Source organism: Andrographis paniculata, unplaced genomic scaffold (assembly GCF_009805555.1).
Source record: "Andrographis paniculata isolate CXL003 unplaced genomic scaffold, ASM980555v1 Contig79END, whole genome shotgun sequence".
NCBI lineage: Eukaryota > Viridiplantae > Streptophyta > Magnoliopsida > Lamiales > Acanthaceae > Andrographis > Andrographis paniculata.
In genome coordinates, this window is record NW_026137616.1 from 3,780,438 (window position 1) to 3,795,633 (window position 15,196).

General features: G+C 35.8%; 1 protein-coding gene across 2 annotated transcripts; it reads right to left on the reverse strand.

Annotated features, from left to right (window-relative positions):
- Positions 1-5,210: 5,210 nt before the first annotated feature.
- Positions 5,211-15,130, reverse strand: LOC127240560 (uncharacterized). 2 transcript variants are annotated; one of them, XM_051259285.1, is made up of 7 exons: positions 14,963-15,130; positions 8,266-8,403; positions 8,075-8,151; positions 7,720-7,818; positions 6,596-7,386; positions 6,234-6,439; positions 5,211-6,160 (listed from the first exon to the last, which is right to left on the reverse strand). In XM_051259285.1, the coding sequence occupies exons 5-7, from the start codon at positions 7,302-7,304 to the stop codon at positions 5,333-5,335; spliced, it is 1,743 nt and encodes a 580-aa protein (XP_051115242.1). In that variant the 5' UTR covers positions 7,305-7,386; positions 7,720-7,818; positions 8,075-8,151; positions 8,266-8,403; positions 14,963-15,130; the 3' UTR covers positions 5,211-5,332. The 2 variants fall into 2 exon arrangements, with proteins under 2 accessions (XP_051115242.1, XP_051115243.1); XM_051259286.1 differs by lacking the exon at positions 14,963-15,130 and adding an exon at positions 8,675-9,514 and having other exon boundaries at positions 7,720-8,403.
- Between the last annotated feature and the right edge of the window lie 66 nt (positions 15,131-15,196).

Genomic DNA, 15,196 nt, shown 5'->3' on the forward strand with positions numbered 1-15,196 from the left:
TCGATTGTTTGGGGTAGAAGCCTTGGTCCCGTGTTTGTATGCCTCGGTTCAGTGATGAGGAGCCCTGGGTGTTCGGTGTTGTGTTTGTTCAACGGGTGGTTTGAAATTGTTCGAATTTTTGGCCAGGAAACCCGGTTCGGCCGATTTTGGGTGATTTTATCTGTTTTATCTTTGATTTTGTTAATTTTGGAGATGTATATTTTGTTTAGTTACTCGAAGTTGCATATTTTAGGTTTTTTTGTGGATTGTTCAGTAATTAGTCATATTTGTGGGTTGACAAATGCGGTATTATTAGGCACTAGGAGTTTCATTTGTTTGGTCTAATTTGCCAATTAATATACCTGAATGGCACTATTGTATACTCGGAATGCGTTTTTACTCCTGATAAATTGTGAAAAACTTTTAACTAAATTAGAGATTTGGATAACGTGGACTTATGGTTTTTACTTACAGGCCAGGGAAAGAGCACAAATCGGTAATTAGCCGATTTGCATTACCATTTTTTCATAATGAGCTGGGCAAACTGAAGCAACACATGACAGACGAACACATCACAGCTATAAAAATGACACCGTTTGGGCATTTAAAGGATTGCCCGAAAATGAAGTTTCCGTGGCACCGACTTGTTGCCCTCGTCAATAGCTTTAGTTCGGAATCTATGTCCTTCAAGATTGCAAGTGACATTGAGCTTCCGTTTGAAGTTGAAGAATATTCTGTAGTATTAGGTCTAAATGCGAAAGGAGTCTACGTGACCGAAAACACATCGGTCGAAAGCGAATGGTTTGTTCGGATTTTTGGGAGCAAGCCACGTTCTGTAACCTGCGGCCAGGTGTTGCAGAAGCTGCGTGAGGCTCTGTTGCAGGGGCTGGAGCCTCTTTCTGTTGCAGACGTTGCTTGTCTCTTTATTTTGCTTGTTTTTGCAAATATTTTATTTTGTTCTGCGAATTATTCTGTACCCCTTTTTTTTGTTACCGTATGTGGAAGACCTGAGTGCGATTGGTGACTACGCGTGGGGACCCGCGAGTCACCGTTATCTGTTGAAGTCTATAAGCGACTTCAAGTCCGGGAAAAAATATTTGACAAGTTGCACCGCGGGTTTGTTGGTAAGCAATGTAATATCGGATTTGTTAATTTTTTCTACTTATTTTGGTATATTGCACAATATGTATTATTGTTGGTAGTAATGTCTATTACAATATGTGCAGGCTTGGTTCAATGAGAGGGTCCTAACTCTGGACAAGGCACGGTGCCTTCCGAAGGTACCGCGTCTCTTTCGGTGGCTGAATAGCCTCGGTCCAATGTCCAGGGTTCATGCAGTTGGTGAATTGACATCCCTAAAGCGGTCAGATATTCAGGAATTCTATCGGATAGGCACGGAAGAAAAGTTTGTCCGTGCAATTTGCCATGCTTCAGAGGTAAATGCATTATTCAATGTTGCTACCATTGTAAATGGATAAAATAATTTCTTATATGACATTATTAACATATGTTGCAGGAAGCAGCTTAGCAAATTGCGGCATTGAAGGTGGAGCTGCGGAAAAAAGACACTGCAATTGCCAGACTTGCTCATAAATTGCAAAGATCTAGAGCCGGTGTTGTCGATGACGACAGTGAAGGTGAGGGTGAGGACGAGAGCGATGGCGAGGAGGGTGATGCAAACTATGGGGATGAGGAGACAGCAGACCGGATGGCTGTGGAGTCAGAGAGGAAAGAGAAGCAGGCCGACATGGAGGAGAAACAGGGTCAGGAGGAGGAGAGTCAGGGTTAGGAGGAGGAGGAGGAGGAGAAAAAAACTGGGGAGGAGGAGAGTCAGACTGAGGAGGATTCCGAGGAGGCAGCGGAAGAGCGAGCGAATACGGAGCGATGAAGCAAAAAAAAAATGGACATCCTTTTGGCCGAAGTTGATCCGATAAATGAGTCAGATGACGAAGGGGTTGGTAGCCTGCTAGAGTTTAACCAATTGATGGCCATTGTTCCTTATATTGCACCGATAGATGTCAAGGTAAGCTAATTAATATAGTAAGTACAATTTGTAGGTCGTAGTTGTCTATCTGTTGAATGATTATTTGCTTTGTTGAAATTGTAGCAGGCCGATGAGTCCGACCGTGAGACTTGTAGCAGGGCCGCAGATTCATCGATTGTACGTGGTGTAATGGCACGTAAGGATCGGAAGAGAAAGAAAAAGCCTGAATTCGTGACATCTGTGTCGACACCGCGAATTGAGAAAGCGAGAAAAACACGGAGGGCGAAAGGAAAGTCAGCGGTCGACGTCAATAATGAGCAGGTACGTAGTTCCATACAAATATAAGTCGTCTGGCTCAAAATACTTCGGATAGATTCTTAAATACCTAGTGTTTCTGAGTCAATACCTGTACAATAAATACAGATACCTACGGAAACATGATTATCTTCATTGTTGGTTCAGGAACCATTTTTCGTCAGCGACGATGGGGACTCGGATGCTAAGGTTGTAGCAGACCCTGGAGCACAAAAGTGGGAGGGATATCGCAATAACGACAGCTACTGTGGAAAGGGTACCTTATCTGAGGATGAGACGAACACCATTGAACATTTTCTCGCGTCATTCGCCGTCCGGTATTGCTATTCACTATTAAGGCTTTATATATTTTTCTCAATCGATGTTTTTATCCGTTTGCGACTATCATCTTGTAGGGACACTGTTTGGCAGCAGGGCGTCGTGTTTGTCTCGTCCGATGCCGTTTTAGAACTACTGTTTGACGAAGCTGTGAAAGGCGAAGTCATCGACGCGTACCTATATCATCTATGCAGCAATGAATATCAGCTCCAACACAATCCGCAGGTGCGGTGTGGTTGTGTGCCATGGTTCGTATCGGTGAGTATCCTATTTGGAATTTATAAGGTTAGTATTACAAATCACATTGTTATTATTGCGTTGGTTGTTGTGTTCGATTTTCAGAAAGCCGTGAACGACGCGCTATCACGACCAAGCAGGGGAGCGAAAAAGCCAAGCATCAATAAAGGTAATGTGCTCGCGTTTGCCAACTCGCTGCAAGTGACCGTAGGCCAAGAGATTGCCGGAATCATGGACAAAATCCGGTCTGGGTGCCGGTACATATTTCTACCCGTACACACCCGGTTCCACTGGCATCTCTGCATACTGGATACCGTCAAACGTGTTGTGTTGGAGTGTAACTCAATGCGCGACCCCTTTGGCCAGGGGAATGCAAAGATATTGGTACGTCTTTCGAATGATCATAATTAATTGCCTATGGGTAGGGTGAATTCCTTAACGAAAGAGTAACGTTATTTGTGCAGACGCGATTTTTATCGTTGTACATGAACGCGTCACGACTATGGCCTATGGTCAGCGACACGCCCGAGTACATTAGATGCCGACACCAGGGTGAAACGTTGGACTGTGGACCTTTAGTCTGCATGTTCGCAGAGTGTTATGCGCGGGCAGGTCCAGATGTCAATGTCGTGGGCGTCCTCGGCGAGGACTTCGGCGATGTTAAGAGCTACCGAGGCACGATTGCGGCGAGGATATTGAAAGGTCCCCCCTTCTGAAACGTAGACCCCGATGGAAAAATAGGGCAGGTTAACACATGTAATGAATTTGGATTGATTTGGGAAGTTTTTGCGTTGTGTGGCGAGGTGATGGATTTGTTGAATGTCTTCAGTTCGGATTGATCTGGGAAGTTATTGTGTTGTGTGGAGGTGATGGATTTGTTTAATGTCTTCAATTTGGATTGATCTGGGAAGTTGTTGCATTGTGTATCGAGGTGATGGAATTGGTAAATGTCTTTTATGTGGATTGATTTGTCATCTTCATTATCTACCTGCGTTGTGTGGTGATACCCGTTGATAGCTTTTATGTGCCTACGGAAAACTAGTATGTACTTCCATTTATATATTACATGCTCCAGTCACTTGCGTTTGTGGGACTGGTCATTTCTTTTGCACTGATCACTGAAATAGCGTTCACTTTGAATCAGTTCAACCGTGTCGGCGTTTCTCATAAAACCTTACTGGACGCCATGTTTTAATCGACTGGAGAAACTGCAAGGGCTTACTCGTTAATTTAAAACAAACAGTACTAAAAAAATATGATAATATTACAACAAAATATTTGTGCGGGACATAGGTGTCTGGTAATTGCGTGTGGGCCAATGTCTAGATTACAATCAACTATTTCCTGCGGAATGCTAAGCAACACGTGGTTACAGATAAGTGCTACTATACCTACAACTAGGATACCTACAACTACAACACAGATACCCGCATACGCAATCTGTGTACCTCGTTCAGCGAGTCCGGTACTCAGCTCAGATGCATAAGTAACGGAGTCGTTACTAAAAATACCCTATAGTATCTATTATGTACCTACGGAAATAGACTTTATACTTCCGTTACCATTTCAAATGCTCTGGTACCCTACGGGTGGGGACTCGGCCTTTTCTCTTAAAATATTCACGAAATGATGGTAAGAGTGTATTGGCTTAACCATGGTAGTGTTTCTCGTCAACCCCATAATCTTGAATGGCGTGTTTTAGGCAACAGATAAAACTTACATCGCTTACCCTTTAATTGAATTAGAACACAATAGAATAGACACGATAATATAACCACAATATAGTTGTGTGGCATATGGAAGTCTGGTACGTAGCAGTGTGCTGAAATTTAATCAATACTACGCCTTCAAGTTATTACACGGTAATACAATTTAAATACCGTATAAACAAAATAAAATATGGTTTGTACTCGGACCGTAACCCTATTTGTTGGAATAATTATTCATATACCCTCTGTAAGCTATTGCGTACTTACAACAACCGTGACATTATACTTCAGTTGCAATTATGTATGCCCTGGTTACTTGTGGCTGGGGAAACGGTCTTTTTTTTTTTTTACTTCAAATAGCATGTATTTACTGCTGATGGTTAAAGAAGGCATCAACAAATACTTAAGTTGTATGACATATGCACTTGGTTAGTATGACGAGTTTAATACAACACCTATACCTCCTAGTAATAACCCAAAAATAGGATAGCATGTACTTTCAAAACAATTAAATATTACATTAACCATTCGTCCCTACAGAGCTACATCATCAAATGCCTCAGTACATGAAAAATATACCTGCAGAATATAACTATGAACCTTCACAACTTCATCATATACCTGCGTGAGAGGGCTACATACCATTTACTACTGCAAATAAGTCGGTGGATCCAACCGGTTACATCCAAGAGACACAAAAAACAATTACAATATAGCTATTGAATACATACCTACTGTCTTAATATATACTCCTGGAAGCCAAAAAGATGTACAATGAAAAAAAGGTTCGCTAATCTATTTGTTGCTTGCAACTTCTTCTATTATGTCCAAGACGCCCACAACGACCATATTTTCGTGGATTCTTTACCTGCTGGGACTCGAACCTTCGCTTCTTTGGCCGGCCTGGTTGGACAGACGACGGAGGAGGGTGAATTTGGTCCGCCTGAATTTCAACAATCACGTCCATATCATGCGTCGGTACGGGATTTATTGGTTCCTGGTACGTTTTTCTGTAGCATTCAATGCTATAGTAAAGATCGCAAAAATCATAAATTGACATACTGCATTTTTCAATGCAAGCGCAGGCATGCTTGCAGGGCAATCTGAACATTTGCCATTCTCGACAAGAGCATTTGCGCGCCTCCAAATCGACTGCGTATCTTTCATTACAATCTGTTACCTCGAATACAGTTCTAGAGGATGAACTGCATTGTAGCTGTCGAGACGCCATGTACGATAGTGCCAACTTGCTCTCCTGTTTTGGACAGAGCCTTCCGTGCATTATCTCCGACTTTTCGCGGCGTTCATTCATCATTACCATCACTTGCCTTCTAATGGTATCCAACATCCCAACGAATGGCATTGACCTCACGGATCTCACCCAACTATTCCATGACTCAGCAATGTTATTATTTATTATTCCCCAACGAGTGCCTCTGAATAGTGAATTTGCCCAACATTCTGGGTGTGATTGGGTAATGAAGTCCCTGGCCAATGGCATTGATTCGACCACAGAACTAATGTGGTTTTCGAAATCTCTCCTCAACGGAGCATAGACGGCCTTATTGAAAACAACGGTCCATCGTTTCTTATTATGCATTGGGTATCTCCGCATAACCTAAAAAAAAGACATTTTTAGGCTGATCATAACCAGTGATGTTCATTACAAATTAATATTGACGTACATATACCTGGGTACGGAAGTTGTCCACTAAGTGTCGGAGACAGTACACATGATGTGCTCCGGGAAAGACGCACGAGATTGACTTTAGTAAACCCGAGTGCCGATCCGAGAAGAATGTGTACTGTTTCCAATGAGTACGTCCCTCACATTCTAAAACAGATCGCAGCTTCCAGCAAAACCACTCCCAATTTTCATTATTTTCCGTAGACACAGCTGCAAGTCAACAAATAAGAACACAAATAACTACAAAGGTTTCCAACGTATAAGGGTACATACGTGCCTAAAGAGAGCATGGAAAACAGCATACACGAACAGCTATACCCAGCATTCTAACAAAATGACAACTGTAGCTAATATCAAATTACATACCAGAAAATGCTAAAGTAAACATCCCATCATCCCCATCCACTGCAATTGCACTTAGCAGACACCCTTTGTGTTTTTTTTTTATATGTGTCCCATCAAGAAAGAGTAGGGGCCTGCAACCCCTCAAAAAACCCAGCCGGCATGCACCTAAACAAACAAAAAGGCGCTGGAAACGTTTGGTTGCCTGCTCAACTTTGCAGTCTATAATACTTCCCGGATTTGACTCCCGAAGTGCATGACAGTACCACGGAAGTTGTGAGAAACTGTCTCTACCTCCACCATTAATTGCCCTTATCGCATTCTCCTTGCCACGCCATGCTTTATGATATTTCACGTCAATCCCATAATCTGTTTGGATATGCTCCCGGATGTCGGATGCCTTATACGCTGGCATAGAACGTATCTTATCTTTGTAGACCTCAGAAATCCAGTTCGCATCGGCTGCTGGATGATCTCTTGATTGCAATAGACTCATAGTACATGTGTGATGTAAATTGCACTTACGAATGTTGAATGATGCATCACGAGCATGGAAGGATGCATAAATACGCCAACCACAGCCTTTGTCGATGCACACCGCAATAATTTTGCTCGAATCATTCTTTCGGTACCTGAAGTGTTTCTGAGTGGCAATAGAATAATTCTTCAGTAACTTTCTAAACTCCTGCGGTCCCTTGAATGTCTGACCTTCCCCGACAATGCATCTCTGCATTGCAATTAGACTAGTACTTTCGTCGGGAATAAAGATACCATCTATGCAATCTTCGTTCAATCCCGAACATTCGGCCTCACCCCTACATTAAAAATACAATAATAAGAATGAAAATTATATCAGATGTAAGTAGTTCTAATTTTATATGGTAATAGATATTTTCTTCGTAAATAGAAAAACATGGGTACCCATCTTACTCAACCGAGTATGTCCACGGTGTCTATGGTTACCTACCGTGTCATCCAGGGTATTTAAAAGAACAACTGCATCTATTCACCGCAGCAGGCTACGTGATGCAGTAAATGCCATGGGCTACAGAAATTTCAACGCATCGATCATGGTACACCTACCTAAACCGGATTGCTAGAGGATATTGACAGTGGCGTGTAAAGAAGGAGTGAAAATCGTTAAATACCTTCAAGACGTTATATCCCCACTACATATCTTTACAATCTCTTCAGTGGTTCGTTCTGCACCGCGCTACTACAAAATCGCGGAGGTAGATACTTACTACCTACAAACAACATCGCAACAATATACCACGGTATTGTTGTATGCCAATATCATGAAAGAATTATTACTAACGTAACCTATAAACAATATGTTTTTAGATGTGTTGAACATGACATTATAAGTGCTTACAGACTGCATTCTTACATACTGCATTATAAGTGCTTACAGACTGCATTCTTTCATAAGGAACAATTGTGACTGCATTCTATAACAAAGTTTAATAAAGACTACTTAATTACAAATGATGAGTAACGTACCTGCGTCCAACCGTGCTTCGGAGAGGCACGCTCTGGTGCTCGCTTCTACACCGTGCAATCATATCCACAAACATTACCTTTAACAAGATATGCATTCTCCACATATTAGCGACATCATCGTCACACAGTAACGTCACGTAGCTTTTCTGAATAGGTGCAATATATTGGAGTTTTACCGCCTCAATACTCACTTTATTCCATCTTTTCGATATATTCCGGTAAAGATCCTCCAGCGTGGTGCCCTCTTCTAAACGAATTACATGATGCTCACCTTCGTAGGAACATATAATTAATAATTTCAGACTACTTTGCTCCATGTCCATCGGAACCTAACGATCCAACCAATGAATGTATGAACTATATTAGGTCGTATGGGCGATTAGATAATCTTACACAAAATACACTAAAATCATATGTTCTTACGGAATTCTAGTAATGTCTTGATCCTCAATAGCAACAAATTACCCATTTCACAAAATAAATATTACCCTTAAACCCTAAATAGCAACAAAATTTATTATCAAAATCACCCAAAATAATACCCAAACATTTTCTTCCAAATAATAATTTTCCAATTAAGATATCGATACAAAAACACACCTGGTACATCTAATTTCGCCGGAGAACAAGAAAGACAGGCCAGGGAACCGGTGACAGCCTTCGGTAGTTCTTCGACCGAATCAACTGACACAAAAACACACCTGGTACATCTAATTTCACCGGAGAACAAGAAATACGGGCCAGGGAACCGGTGACAGCCTTCGGTAGTTCTTCGACCGAATCAACCGACCGCCGACGACAGGGAACCGGAACAGGATTCGGAGAGTGCCCTAGGAAATTTTTCAATCGAACCAGACAAGAAGCGGCGATGTAAAATCGGGCGAACAATTAAGAACCTTACCTGTGCGGGATGTGGCTTTCGAGCTCACGGAAGAGGACAACGGATTGAGAAGAATTTTTTGCGCGAAGAGAAACAGAATGAAGAAAAATACGAGTAGGGAGGAAAAAGAAGGAAGAAGGAAAAATGGGGGAGTGCAGACCAATTTTTTATCATTAGGGACTGAATCCCAATTGATAAATGGATAGAGGGATTTTTGCCCAATTGTCCGATAAAATAATTGATTTAATTAATATTTTACCAAATATTAAAGACGTCAATTACAATTAATTAATGTCGACATTAATGACGAATTTTATGACAACCATCATTTGAATGTATATAAAAGACCATATCTTCACCCTCATTTCAATCACGCATCACCTCTCATCCTTTCATCATCTCAATTTTCTTCATTTTTCCGGTAATGTTTAAATAACGTTTTTATTTTCCTTCAGCCACCCAATATAGTTGTTTATTTCCCTGCATTTTAACAATCGGAGTTCCAAAATATTGTGGCGCCACCTAATCTGAAGATGATGCGTTGTATTAACGTATAATTTACTTATACTATTTTATTTTATTTTTATTTTGTACCGTATATAAATAATTTCATATAATTTTGTGTTTACAGATATTTTTGTATTATTTATTTTTAGGTATTTCATATATTAGTTTATATTTAATAATAAAATTAAAATTAAAAATGGATTTATTTTTATTTGCAATATTAATTATATTTTTGTGTTATCCAGATTGCCCCCACACGACAAGATCAGTTTTTTTATCCATTTTAGTCATACTTTAATCTCATTTATTCTGTAATTCTCTTATTTTTTAGAAAATCTTTTTTCTGTGAGTTTTTCCTCAATTTTTGGATAACGTTTCTCTCTTTTTAGCTACCACATACAATTTTTTTTCCTTCATTTTAGTTCATTGAAGTTCCAAAATATTGGGATTGTATCTAATCCAAAGATAATACAATAGTTTAAAAGTATAATTATTTATAATATCTTATTTTGTTATTGTTTTGTACTTTGTATAAATAATTTAATAGTATAACTCTTTTTTTTTTGTATATTATAGATATTTTTCTATTATTTGCTCTTTAAATAATTTCTATATTAATTTCTATTTAATAATAACGTTACAATAAAATTGATGATTTAATGGAGTTCTTATAATTTTATTTACATATATTTGTGTATATATAAATTTTCAATAAATCTATACAGTTTTTTTTTTATATTTTTATATTTTTGATATTTTTATTAAAATAAATTTATATTAAATATTCATAATTAATACACCATAACTAACATATTTAACAAATTATAATTAACACAATCAATAAATATTTTATAAATATAAAAGTTGATAAAATTATTAAAAATATGATACTATGATGTATATGTAGAATACTTATCTATTTAATTTAAAATTAAATAATAAATTTGATTTTAAAAATTAAATTTGCTATTATATATATATATTAATTACATAACAACTGATTACATAATAGATGTGTTCTTTTAATAAAAATTTAACGAAAAAATAAAAAAATATATAAAAATATTTGATGAACAAAAAAATAAAATATAAAAATGTTGTGCATCGCACTGGTTTTCCACTAGTATATATATATTGGAACAACACGTGACATTGTAAACTTAGGTTGTGTTTGGTACATAGAAATATAAATGAAAATGGTATTATTTCTCTTCTTTGTTTGAGCCAGAGAAATGAAACTTAAGAAATAAATCATTTCAATTTCTCTATTTTCATTTCTCTCCCATACACGAGAAATTGAGAGAAACGACGTTTTAGTATATATCTTTTTTTATTTTTTTAATTTTTTTTATACTATTTAATTTTTATAATTTTTTTAAAATTATATTATTTCAATTTTACAAACTTAATTTATTTTTAAAGTATTTAATTTTATTGTACTAAAATATAATCTTTAAAAACATCGTATATAATTTATAATTTTTTTTTAAAAAAAATTATCAAAAATATTTTTCATAAATTCTCAATTCGTTAAAGCTTTCTTTTTATCCGGTTAATCATTTATTCTTGTTTGATCATTCATATATATGCATTTTTTTTTTATATTTTTCAACTGAATTTTTTGTTTTATCAAATAAGAGAATTAATTCTCATTCTTTACTCAATTCTATTTCTCTCTAATTACATTCTCTACTCTCATTTCTCTACAATTCCATTCTCCATACCAAACGCTCCCTTAGGTTCTCCACGCCATTTGTTTATATATCTATTTCAACAAAATAATCATGCATGTTTATTGAAATAATTAATGGAATAATGCCAAAATTAATATGGAATCATGGTATTTGTCATTATGGAATGAGATTAAGAAGCTAATGGAATCAGCCTTTATCGGTGAATAATTCCATTATTGTTTATTCATAATTTTATTGGAAGCGATTATTTGAATAAATATGTAATCCTGTCTCTATCTTGCAATATAAATTGCATGTAAGCCAATCCGTACACGTCTATATTATTATGTATGTAATTATTAACTTATCAAATCAATATGCCATCTTTGTACTATTGACATGCTAAGAAAAATTGACATATGCAGTTAAGTGAGATATTTATTTATTTATTATTATTATTATTATTATTATTATTTTCAATCAATTGATGTCTAATAGATAGCTATTTTATTGATACTCAAGAATATATTTTATTTATTTGATTGGTTCAATTAATAGATGCAACCAATATAAATATGAGTGCAATTTAAATAAAATAACATTTGGATATTTGGTTATTTTTATTCGTTTATTCTGGAATCAATAAATATGTCTTAATATTTGCACCGATTTTGGCATTATGATTAGATTAATTTATTATTTAATCAATCGGATGGGTCGAAATTGACGTCCAATTTATATATGCATCCGATTTGATGATTGCGGAGTTTATTAATTAATGTGCGTATGTTTATGTATCTGAAATTAAATTTAATACGTGCAGAATTTATTTATTATTCATTAGGGCTGATTTTCTATAAAATTAGATTCATTATGAACTATTTTAATTTTCAATTAAATTTGGGATACGACAACATTTAATTTTGACAATATGTATTTGTGCAAATTCGACTATAAATATTCATTATATTAATTTATAGTCTCTTTAGGTGACATATTTTATATGTAATTCCGTTGCATTTAGTATTTTCTGGACTATTTAATTATTTTAATAAGTCCATAAATTAATTGATGTTGTTATAGCTTTCATATATATTGGATATACATATTTATTTAAGGTGAAGTTAATTAGCAATAAATAATATAATATATTTTATGAATTGATTGAAACAGTTATGTTGTCAAAGCAGCCTCTGCTGTGTAAATCAGTTTATTTTATGTATTAGAAAGTTGTGTGTGACTGATAAGGCTGCTGATTGACCCAAAGACAACTCATCAATTAAATAGTTACATGCATGTTTGGTGGCATTGAATGTGGTGATGATTATTTGGTTATTTGTGTGTGAATAATAGATCTCTCCAATGATAGGGTGTTGTTTAACACACTACTTTATTGTCAACATTCGATTGTCAAAACAAATTTACCACTAGTGAGTCAGTAATTTGTCCAAAGACAATTGCTGATGTTGCTTCATAACTTATGATATAATTGCTAGTTTATTTTATAAATTCACATATGGAACATTCAATTGCTTATAGACATATGCATTCAGTTGCTAATAAACATTCTTTATTTTTTATGGAATCAGATTCGTATACATTGAACGTGATTTTTATTGTAATTTAGTTTAAGAAAATTATATATTCATTAATAATGCATGCTACGTTTTGACGGTGAAAAACAAGTATTTGACGTTGCCAAAGTAACATCTTTTATATGAAACTTTTACTTGATGATAAGTGTTTATATGTGTATTTAATTCATGTGATTATTTTTCGGCCCAAAGGCGACAAAATAAAATATACATCTGCGATAATATGTATGGACGATTATATGGATTTAACTTATGTGAATAGTAAATCAGTCCAAAGATTGGTTGATGTTTGACATTACTTATTGTCCGTATATGATTATTGCAACAAGATGATTGCTAGCAATCAATGTTATTGATCCAAAGATTGATCATTGATGTTACACTTAGTGTCTTGGGATAAGAATTCATTATTATTGAGCTTCATTATGATTCATTTGGTTGCATGAATCTTGATTTGGCATTAAGAATAGACCAACCCACTCATATGGTGAAAAACACTGCATATGAAAATTAGTTGTTCGAGAAGTGGGATAGCTCCAATGCCTAAGTCTGATGATCATTAAGAAAAGCACTCCATAAATTTTAGGAGTACAATATATAATGATATGGATTTCTTCTCGAAATTAAGAAACGTTTTACCAAAAGCGATAAAGCGAAAAATGAGTATTCTTCTTAAGAGTCTCATTACCATGAAGTACAACGACAAAGGAAACATAAGGGAGTACATCCTGAATATGTCTAATATTGCTACTAAATTGAGGGCACTTAAGTTAGACTTTTCGGAGGACATGTTTATCCTATTAGTCTTTCTCTTGAAATTAATTTAATTTCAGTTCATAGACACACCTAAGGGTGGATTTTGGTGTAACAACACACATCAGTGTGTCTATGCAATATTATTTTATTGTCAAAATCAATTGATGTTGAAAGATACATTTATACGGGTGACGACACGAAAGTTCAAGTTGAATTCATTGACAATTTTAGATTATTACTGAGTACTGGTTACTATTTGGATTTGGATGAGACATTTTTTGGTAACATCTTTAGACAAAATTTAATTTCGATCTCTATTTTGAACAAATTCAGTTATTATTATTCATTCGGATATAGAGTTTTGTCTATTCCAGAATTCAAAATTGATTGGAACTAGTGCATCATTTGATAATAATAATAATTATTTACTTAATAGTTTGACTTCATATCATAAATTATTTATTGAACATTTCATATAGCTTCCATGATTGCGGATCCACTTAGTTAATAAAGGGTTTTCACTTAAGTTCTACAGTGAACATGTTGCTCGTTTGAGAGTGGAACCATATTTTCATACTTTGGTTTAGTGGGAGCTAATTAGTAATGTTCAAATACACTAAGGTTACTTTATTTTGTACTGTAGTATTCAGTATGCACTGTTCAGTATTTAACTTTAATTCAGTATTCAGTTATTCTGAATTAAAGTTAAAGTAGATCAGTTGGAAATAAGTATGTTAAGATCACATTACAAGAAATTTCCATGTTGTGCATCATCACTTGATCGAATCTTAGATTATATTAGTATTGTGACCACTGTTCGGTCCCATTGCGATAAATGCAGTGACGGCCGCTTTGATCCGTACTGATGTGACTTATAGATAAAATTGATAATATACATTAAAGAATCCGCTTTAAATTTTCATGAGCTCATAAGGTTATTCAGTGTACACTTACCCAAGTGGGAGATCGTTGGATTAAAAATCCAATTGTGGGTTAAATGTAACTATTTGAGCTATCAGTCAGAGTAAGCCTAGATTTATTAATTTATTGGACTTAGATGTATTTAATAAGTGCGGACCTCCTATGTGCAGAAACCCGGTAACTTATTAATTAGGTGATGAGACCAATTAATATTAAGGGATATAAATAGGGTTGTGATCCCAGGTCTAGACGCAACATCCATTACTTCTCATATCTCATCGTGAAAGTAACGGCAGAAACCCTAGAGGTTCTCTGAGGAAGGGTTGCGCCATAGGCTTGAAGAACACAATACCCTTCGTTAATTTTCAGATCTAAATCCGACTATACTGGGGAACAATGTTAGATTTATTTGCTTTATTTTTTATCTCAATTATTTTAACACGGTAAATCCTAGGCTTAGGGTGCAATTCCTGATAAGTTCCAACATATATTTCACCTCCGATCAAAAAAAAAAAATTATGCAAATTGTAAAGCAAGATATGAGGAGAGAACTTACACAGTTGCACCTCAGTTATTTCCGAAGGAGAAATTCGATTAATCAAATGTAACAACATTTGCATCTTTTTTGTTGCAGATCGGCGTTCTCCAAAACGTCGATAAGGTTTTTGTGGAATAAGAGAAAGAAATACAAAATCTTTGGTACATTTTTGTGAAAAGAGAATGGACCACAAAGATGAGGTGGAAAATAGCACAGAATGGCGGAGATAGGCTGGTGTTTGCGGCGATGGTG

Coding starts and splice junctions, on each gene's coding strand:
- LOC127240560 (XM_051259285.1), bottom strand. CDS start 7,304: ATGCAGAGATGCATTGTCGGGGAAGGTCAGACATTCAAGGGACCGCAG. Junction 6,440..6,595: donor GTTTACTTTAGCATTTTCTG/GTATGTAATTTG, acceptor GTTGACTTGCAG/CTGTGTCTACGGAAAATAAT. Junction 6,161..6,233: donor TGGACAACTTCCGTACCCAG/GTATATGTACGT, acceptor TCTTTTTTTTAG/GTTATGCGGAGATACCCAAT.